General features: G+C 47.7%; 1 protein-coding gene across 2 annotated transcripts in view; it reads left to right on the top strand.

The window, feature by feature from the left end:
• The first annotated feature begins 3,218 nt into the window (after nt 1-3,218).
• LOC115090145 (protein farnesyltransferase subunit beta-like) overlaps nt 3,219-9,934 on the top strand; it is a 165,315-nt gene continuing 158,599 nt past the window's right edge. Inside the window, exon 1 of one of the 2 annotated variants that reach the window (XM_029598892.1) lies at nt 3,219-3,610. In XM_029598892.1, the coding sequence (XP_029454752.1) occupies nt 3,512-3,610 (99 nt within the window). In that variant the 5' untranslated portion in view covers nt 3,219-3,511. The remainder of the gene's footprint in view (nt 3,611-9,934) is intronic. The other variant, XM_029598893.1, reaches the window with a different exon arrangement.

Below are 9,934 nucleotides of genomic sequence, written 5' to 3'. Positions count from 1 at the left end.
GGGGTGATAGTGTCTAACGATCTAAAGTCAGCAAAACAATGTGACAAGGCGATAGCTAAAGCCAGAAGAATGCTAGGCTGCATAGAGAGAGGAATATCTAGTAAGAGAAAGGAAGTGATGATCCCCTTGTACAGGGCCTTAGTGAGGCCTCACCTGGAGTACTGTGTTCAGTTTTGGAGTCCTTATCTCCAAAGGGACAGGGACAGGATGGAAGTGGTCCAGAGAAAGGTGACCAAAAAGGTGGATGGTCTTCATAAAATGACTTATGAGGAGAGATTGAAGAATCTTGTGATGCCCTTGGAGCGGTCTAAGACAGGAGAAGGTAGGAGAACAGACCAGGCTGAAGTCTGTTCTGCTTTTCAACAGTTTAATTATAAAAAGTTCAGCAAGACAGAATCAAAATGGCTGCTTACCTCAGCAGACTGACAATGCAAGAACCGTTCCACCAAAAGAGCACAGCACTCCATTACAGCTTCCTTCTTCTCCCTGGGGCCTATCTCTCTCAGGGCCTCATCTTTTATCCCTTACCTCAGGGAAACGCCCCCACCCGAGGATCCCTTTCCTGTCTGTCTTAAGGTGGACCGGGCCAGATAGCTGGAGCCGATCCATTAAGGTAGTCTGAGGCTCTCTGTCATATTCTATCACAGGCAGTCTGAGGCTCTCTGTCATATACTCTATCACAAACCTAAATATGTATACCCTGGAGGAGAGGAGGAGCAGGGGTGATATGATACAGACTTTCATATACTTGAAAGGTTTTAATGATCCATGGTCAACAACAAACCTTGTCCACTGGAAAAAAATCAGTAGAACTAGGGGTCACGACTTGAAGCTCCAGAGCGGAAGACTCAGAACCAATGTCAGGAAGTATTTCTTCATGGAGAGGATGGTGGATGCCTGGAATGCCCTTCCGGAGGAAGTGGTGAAGACTAAAACTGTGAAGGATTTCAAAGGGCATGGGATAAACACTGTGGATCCAGATAGGCTAGAGGATATGAATGAAGAGAAGAGCCATGGGGGTGAATTACTGGAGTGGAGGCTACTACCTGGTGATTACTACCCTTACCCAATAAGCCTTCGCAAGGTTAATGCAACTCCAACATTGCTCTCTGCTTCAACGGCAAGGGGAAATGTGGAAAAGAGGATTTGCATTCAGACAACAACCAACAAGGACTGAACATCACAATCTGGATAAACAAATAAGGTGGGGGTAGCTTGCTTATTACGGCGATTACTACCCTAAACCAATTAAGCCTGATACATCACATTGAATGCATTTACAGCGTTGCTCTCTGCTTCAACAGCAGGAAGAAATGTAGAAAAGAGGATATGCATTCAGACAACAACCAAAGACTGAACTTCACAATCGGGGTAAACAATAAGCATGGGGGTAGCTTGCTTATTACGGCGGTTACTACCCTAAACCAATTAAGCCTGATACATCACTTTGAATGCATATATAGCATTGTTCTCTGCTTCAACGGCAGGGGGAAATGTGGAAAACAGGATTTACATTTAGACAACATCCAACAAGACAATGATCTGTGCAGTCTGGGTAAACAAGCATTGGGGTAACTTGCTTGACCATTAAGCCTTATGCTCACCTTTCATGCAACTCCATTACTCTCTGCATCAATGACAGGAAACTTGAATCATTTACCAACAAGGGCCCTGAAATTGGTGGTTGGTGAAACAGATACGTATGGGAAAATAAGTGTGGGAGCTTGCTGGGCAGACTGGATGGGCCAACTGGTCTTTTTCTGCCGTCATTTCTATGTTTCTGTGTTTCTATATTATGTCCTGACCATCATCATGTGTCTACATTGTCGCGATTTTTTCATTAAATTTTCATTATAATGTTAATGCAAACTGTATGTGCCAAACTCTTCCATGTCCCATACGGTTAACTTATATCTTCACAAACAAAATTTATGATGTCTCAACAACCAAAAAATAGGAAACTGTTCAGTGTGTACTTGTGTTATTTTCTAATAAGGTGGTGAAATATCTCGTTTTTATCAAACCACTTTCAGCTCATAGAAGTTCCTTTTTATAAGTGGCTGGGCCACAGCTCTTGCTGTGGAACCTACCAAGGGAAAAAGCTACTGGGAATCCCCCTCACAGTGCTTGACCCAGTATTGCAGGAACTCAGACCCCACTGGAGTTGGTTCCAGGGAAGGGAGAGCTACCAGAGCACCCCCAGGACTTGGCCTACACTCCACCTGGAAATTACTTAAAGTCTTCCCAGTAGCGGCCTATTCATAGTCCACACATATCTGCTGAGGCAGAGACAAATATTGAAGAGCTGAGGGCAGTACCCAGACCCTTATAGGGGGAGTGAAAGTCAGCACTGAGCTTTTTGTCTCTGCCTACATCTGCTGGTTGGAGGACATAACCTACTTGTCTTGACTGGTCTGCACTCTGCAGGACAATGAGGAAACTATTTTTTTTTAACGTTAAATAAAAGATGGAAATGTTTGTCTAAAGGAGGAGGAAGAGAAGGAAAACTGCCTGGCAAAAAAAAAAAAAATTCTTAGTTTGCCACCTCTTAAATCATGTATGTCTTATCCCTGCCTTCATTTTCTGCCACTTACACATAAGAACACTACTAATATGGGAAACCATATTTGAAGACAAGGGACTTTGTCCCAGGTGGCAGAAAAAAACGTGGGAACTGTTAAGATCATATAAAATAATAGAGAAATCGCAACACCTCAGAAAGGCTAATAAACACGTGACAACGTACACCAGCTGATATATGCTGGTACTGCAATATTCACAGCGACAAGTGAGGGGAGAAGTGAGCCAATGCATTTGTACTTGCCAGGGTACCTAGAGATTCTAAGTCTCCGATTCATGTTTTCTTTTTACATGTATCCCTCCCATGCCGCCACTCCACACAAGCGTCTGTCTTATTTTCCTGCCGAAACATTGTCCCACCCATTTTTGTCCCTGGCTGTCATCTCTCAGCCCCAAGCAGCGGGACGGGGTTGCACGAGGATCAAAGGCTCTCACTGGGGGCATGGCACCAGGAAGAAGTACAAGGACGCTAGGTGGCGGTGGAGGGAAGGAGGTGGAAACCAGGGGAGGCGCGGGGCAGGGTTTAGAAGGGAGCAACCTTTTTCGTCAGATGGCTATAAAAAGGTGGCCTGGACATAAAAAAAAAAAAAAAAAAAAGCAGAGCGATCAAAAAATATACAAATCTAATTGAAAGAGCAGCTCTCTGTTGGAGCCTAGTTTGGGCCTAACTTAATTTTTCTGCATTCTGCGATTTTTATGCTTAAACTGTTTCACTTTCACGCCTTTGCGTCTCAGAAAAAAAGAGAACTCTGTGCTGTTTAAACTGCTATTAAGGGGAAGAATGCCTACTGATATTGTTTGAGCCTGCTGGGACACCGTAGCCGTGACCATACACCCTGTTTTGCTTTTAAGAAGAGCCGAGGAAGTTGAATTCAAAGCCTGAGCAGTGGAAAGGGTATTCAAGGCGGTTCCTGCTAATAGGGTAATTGTCATGGGCGAGCCCCTGGAAGTGCTGCGGTGCCTTAGCGAGGACCACAGTCGGGAGCGGCTGCAGAATGATGCGCTGGACACGGTGACTTCCAACGAACAGGTGAGGTAGTGACAGGACGATCCCGGGCCGTTTTCAGGGTAGCGCGGTCTTCCAGGGACTTCAGAGCCTGCGACTCAGCTAAGGAAGCAGGACACAATGGGGGCGTGGAAGGCAAGGTAGGCAGGGGGGGGTGTGGGGGCAGGTAGAAAAGGGAGAGCCAGCGTGGGCAGCCCTCCCTTTTCGGCCAGGCACAGAAGCAGCTTCATCAGCAGGGCTTCCTCTTCCCTTGTGCAGCATTGAAAACATAGTAGAGTTTTGCGGTTCAGGTGGATGAGGAAGTTTAAGGTTCTGTTCTGGCCAGGCCCATGCTGGGGCTCTGCATTTTTCTGCCAGGCTCGGGCAGCATTTAGAAACAATTGTAGAGTTTTGCAGTTCATGTGAAGGAGGAAGCTTAAGAGGAGGAAGCTTAAGACTCAGGAGGGGAGGGGGGGAGTTCAGCAGAAGCAACATTGAATACATTTCAGGAGCTTAGGCAGCATTTCAGCATTGCAGTGGTTAATGTTCCTGCCAGGCAGGGCTGGGAGCAACTGGTACAGCATTTCAGCTTTTTACTTTTTGTGTTAGGGCTTAGTCTTTCCTGAATCAGCCTTGGAAAAACGGGGCACTCCCCTTTCTTTCTGCGAGGCACAGCATGGGGTGCAGCCAGTCCACTAGCACAGCCGGCAGAATTTTTCCCTTTAGTTTCACTTTTGAAATCAGGTAGCCGGGCATGGCGTTCTTTCCTCCTTACTTCCGCTTTAGCTGGAGCCTGCAGCTTGCTGGTGAACCGAGCTGAACACTTAAGCAAAGGTATTTAATTCTATATCCTTAAAGGGCCAGCTGTCCTGTTTTTATTTATTATACGTTTAATTGTATTATTATTGCTTATATTTAAGGGCCAGCGGCCCTCAAATCTGTGTTTTTAACTTTTATTGCATCTAAAGTATTTGTTTATAGGGCCAGCGGCCCCATTGTAATTGTCTTTTCCGCTTATTTATTATTATTTATGGCATCTAAAAGGCTGGAAGCCTACCATACTATATAGGGCCAGAGGCCCTGGTGTAATGTTAAATTCACTACAGTTCTAATTAATTTATTGCATCTAGAAGATATAAACTTATATATTTATATATATATATATATATATATATATAATCGGGTAATTAAAGACTAGTGGCAATATATGTCCACCATTCAGCCAGTTTATGTTAAATCCAGGTAATTTTAAATTGCTGTTGCCCCTCGCAAAGGGCCATATGTACTTAAATTTATTTCAGCTAGAAATGTTTTGTTATAGGGCCAGCGGCCCCATGGTAATGTCCCCTGTTACATTACTAATTAGTATTTAGGGCGGCTAAAAAGGCTAGTGGCCTGTTTATTCCTTTAAGGCCAAGGGCCCTGGTGTAATGGGTATTTGCACACTTAGATATGGGTTTGGTATTTCAAGGATTAGCAATACATAGGTATATATGTTTAAAGGTATTATTAAATAGCCATCTCATATCGCATATATAGCATATACCGATCCCCCCCCCCCCCCGCTGTTGTATGAGGTATCATTTACATTATAATTACTAGCGTCCTAAAAGAACAAAGGCCACAGCGGCGCAGTACACATTATGTGTTTAAAGGGCCAGTGGCCAGTTTACAGTGCATGTCTTTGTATCCTGGGGGGGCAGCACATGGCGGCAGCCATTTTGGAGGGGCAGCACATGGCAACAGCCATTATGCCGGTGATCATTTTGGGGACTGCACTTGGAACACAGGGTGGCAGCCAGGTTGGGGAGCAGGGTTTGACGGCTGCCATTTAAGTCATCTGGGCCACATGGCTGCCGCCATATTACCGAGGATACAAACAGCAGGGGTTTTCACAAAGAAAAAAAAGGTTTATCGATTAATTGTAACTTTGCAATGCAGTAATTGTCAGTCGGGGATGGTGTCTACAAGTCAGTGGTCAGCAGCGGCAGAAGGGTCCTTGGCACATCAACAGGCCCTCCTCTGGGTAGCAGGCTCAAAAGGTTCAGCGGTGAGAGAGACCGAGGTTAAGAACAGGATCATCAAGCCAAAAGCGAGCAAGCAGGGCAGTGCAGGCGCAAAAAGCAGGGGGCATCAAATACTGCAGCACCAGCATCCAATGCTGCAGCACCAGCTGTAAGTGACACGGATCAGTGGCTGTTAGAAATTAAAGAGCAGGCAGATGCGCACGGAATGGAGTGGGTAAAGCAGCGCATGGCGGGGTCTCCCCCTTCATCGTCTCACGGACGGGGCAAAGGTGCTTCGTCAGGAGAGCCAGAGTGCTCACCAGGAGACGAACTAGTGCAGGATATAACAGCGCTCTCCTCAGCTCCGCAGGGTCGGTGGTCAGCGTTACGCAAGAGGAGCACCAAATCACAGCAGCTAGGGGCATTAGCGGACAAGGAAAGGCGTCCCGTGGGCCCCAGAAAAGCTATTAATTGGCCCTGATGCGTCACTGGGGCTTCCATGACGGTCTTAGGTTGCGGGGAAGCTTCGCCGGCCCCCGACCCATTGGCTACAGCTTCCACGGCTCCTAGCACAGAGGCTACTTCATATGACGGGATGAGGTAAGCCTTCGAATGTGATACTTTATAGTTGTCTGATTGCAGTGATACCGATAGGGTGTTAGCCGAGTCACTTTGCTTTTGTTCTGTTCCTCATAAGAGGGAAGACTGTAAGGCAAAGAGGTTCGGCAGCGGTAGTCTGGGGTTCTCATCCTGTGAATGAGCATGAGAGTAGTGGGCAAGTGGTTACTGAGGCAGAAAGGATCCCTACTACTCAGGCTACCCCTTGCCTGTCAACCCCACCCTCGATTCCGGTGCTGCAATCAACAGTTAACAGTTTGCCAGCCTTAGTTCACACTAGACGTCAATCCTTCCCTTAGCCCCCGCCAGTTTGGCTTCTCAAAATCCAGCGCCACAAGTAGCGAGCGATGTTTTATGTGGGGTCACATCCTTAGCCCACTGTGTGCCAGCATCAATTAAAGAAAAAATATGGAAGCTGGATTATATTGATATATTTTTCGCTCCTTATTACTGATATGTAAGTTGAGCCAGAGAAAGGGGGATCAAGTGAGGTGAAAGAAGAGACCCAAAGTGGCCAAGAACATTCAGAATTGGATCAGGGCTTTCCACATTTTCATGACCGGGATTGTGGAATGCGAGCCTGAACATTCCCCTTTCCTCATAAGATACATGGGACACCATCATGATAGCGCAGAGGCGGGGAGGTTGGACTTGGCTGAACTACGACATTTGTTTTCGGAAAAACATGGCTCAAAACCTCGCCGTCTCTTGGCAGCACAGATTGATTGACCTGTAGTTGGATGAGATGACTTTACAGAAGTCCTCATGGGTGGATAGAGCGGTTCCATCATACAGTTATTCGAGAGATAGGGGCTCATACATGAGAGATAGCGGTTCATTTCAGGGTGCGGGGAGGCGGGACACATGCAAACAGTTCGACGCTGGTCATTGCACGTGGAAAACTGCAAGTTCAGACACATTGCTTCACCTGCAGTTTCAGTGCACACCCGGCCATTCAATGTCGCACCTCCAGAGATCACAGACAATTTTCAGCAGCAGCAGGGGGGGACGCCCGGCTGAGTTCATGGGCCCCAACCCCGGTCAGCGTTGAGGCAATGTGCCCATGGCTTGATCGCTATCCTTACCAGGACGAGGCTGAGCAGATTTATACTGGCTTCATGCACGGCTTCATGGATCCCTAGTCAAATTATAGCCCCTATTACGCTGGAACCCCCTCCAAGCAATGCACGTTCAATAGCGATGCATGAGGAGCAGGCAAGGAAAAAGTGCAAGCTGAATTAGCTTTAGGCAGGATAGCGGGCCCCTTCCCTTATCTGCCTTCACCAAATTTGGTATTATCCCCCTGGGTATGGTTCCCTAAAAAGAGCCGGGACGCTTCCGGCTGATACATAATCTGTCTTCCCGCCTGGTAATTCGGTCATCAACCAAATTGACCCTCATTATGTGCGGTGTTGTACTCGTCATCTGATGCGGCAATTCAGATGATTAAGGAGGCAGGATCTGGCGTGCACATGGCTAAGGTAGACATAGAGTCTGCTTTTCACCTTCTGCCAGTGCACCTGGACTCCTTCCACTTGCTGGGTTTTCATTTCAAGGGGCAGTTTTATTTTGACCGCTGCATACCGATGGGCTGTTCAATCTCTGGTTCATTGTTTGAATTATTCAGTTCATTTTGCATTGGGTAATCGAACAGCATGCGGATAGAAGGCAGTGCACTACCTCGATTTCCTGTTGGTGGGGAGGAACGGCGCTGACTGCTTTAACCTACTGGTCATCGCAAAAGAGGTAGCTAGACACTTTGGTGTCCTGTTAGCTGAAGAGAAAACAGAGGGACCAGCTACCACAATTACCTCCCTCAGGATTGAGCTGGATGCGGTGGCCCAGCGGTCCAGGTTGCCTGAGGATAAAGTGTTTAAGCTTAGGGAGGCAATCTCTGAAATGCGCTGCCTTAAGGCCACCTTGAGGTAGTTCCAGTCCTTGATCGGGTTACTTACCTTCGCTTCAAGGGTGATTCCTATGGGCAGGGCCTTTTTTTTTACGCAGGTTATCACTTGCTACGGCTGGGGAGCGTGAAAAAACACCACCGTCTAAGGGTTTCCAGTGCAATTAAGAGTGACCTGGTTGTGTGGGAGACCTTTGTAAAGGACTTCAATGACGTTGCATTGTGGCAGGACCCCTAGGCAGAACAGTGAGCTGGAGTTATTCACAGATGCGGCAGGAGGCGTTGTATTCGGGATTTATTTCCAGGGAACTTGGTGCGCTGAGCAGTGGCCACATCTGTGGTGCCGGCAAAAAGTCACCAAGGACTTAACATTCCTCGAGTCATTCCCAATTGTGGTTGCCCTTATCTGGGGAGAGTCACTTGTGGGGTCTCACACTGTGTTCAGATCCGACAACATGGCTGCGGTGCAAGTGATTAATGCACTGTCTGCACGCACTTTTGAATCGAATGCTCTCATCCGGCATTTGACGCTCACGTGCTTGCGCTTCAATATCCCCTTTAGAGCGGCCCATGTCCCAGGTAGACTCAATAACATTGCTGACTCTCTCTCCCGCTTGCAGTTCACAACATTTCACAGCCTAGCACCAATGGCAGACCCTTACCCGACCCCCACACCCGAGGTGGTGTGGCTACTTGGTCCTCCGAACTTTGGAGCATGATTTTGGGGTCCTTGTCAGTGAACACGCGGAAGAGCTACCTCCTAGCACTTCGGGAGATGCTAGATACAAGGCTTGAAGAGGGAAAACTGACCCCTCGCATTCACAAGTCCAAAACAGATCAATTGAGAGCAGGAGCGAATATCACCCTCCGTGAATGGTATGGCGAGCCCACTTGCCCAGTTCTTTGCTCGATAGCATATTGGCAGATACGATGTACAACATACGGAGGTCCGCTGTTGGTACGCGCGTCTGGGGTACCATTAACGAGATACCAGTTTTGTCGGGATTGCAATGGCTTTAAAATCCTTGGGTCTGGGCACAGAGGGCTATTCGACACACTCCTTCCGCATAGGGGAGGCGACAGCGGCAGCTAGTTTGGCGAGGTCATGGCAGTTGGCGCTCTGGAAGGTTCAGGAGATATGTGAGGCCGCCGGGTTATTTTACGGGTAGCCGGGATTATCGACCCTCCCTGCTTCATGTGTTTCTTTTCTCTTGCTTCAATTTGCGCAGATCGTGGGTGGAGGATGTCATTTGCGTGGATGATTGGGCACTCTTATGTGCGGTGGGCACATAGGAGGGCCCTGCAATGCCCGACAGGGGAGCACCTAGGGATGGCACCTCAGCGACTGTTTTTGATTTGGAAAGGGATCCCAGGGATGTTGTGGGACCAGTTATTACCGACTGTGTTGGAGCTACGCAATCGCAACCCTGACACTCCTTCGGCAGTCGTCATACATCGCGGCGGTAATGAGATGCCCCGTACCAAAAGTGTCGCTCTCATCCAAAAAATGCAGAAAGATTTAATGGTATTGCATAACATGTTCCCGCAATCAGTGATGGTCTGGTCCTGCATCACCCATCGCAGAATATGGAGAGGTGAGCGCTCTCATTCAGCGATGGAAAAGGATAGGAAAAGATTAACAAATGGATGGAAAAATTAATGCGTGTCTTTGGTTTGTTACGCATGAATTTATAAATGAGTCCAGGGATGTTTTCGACCTGACGGTGTACATCTATCGGACGTCGGCTCGGACATTTTAATTCGGATCTGCAGGTTCAACTGGTGTTGCACCTTATGGCCGCAGCCCGGGTGGGTTGTTGGGGGGGGGTCCGGGGGTCCCCG

Source organism: Rhinatrema bivittatum, chromosome 4 (genome assembly GCF_901001135.1).
Source record: "Rhinatrema bivittatum chromosome 4, aRhiBiv1.1, whole genome shotgun sequence".
NCBI classification, from domain to species: Eukaryota; Metazoa; Chordata; class Amphibia; order Gymnophiona; family Rhinatrematidae; genus Rhinatrema; species Rhinatrema bivittatum.
Note: the sequence above shows the minus strand (reverse complement) of the source record. Positions and strands in the feature narration are given on the sequence as shown.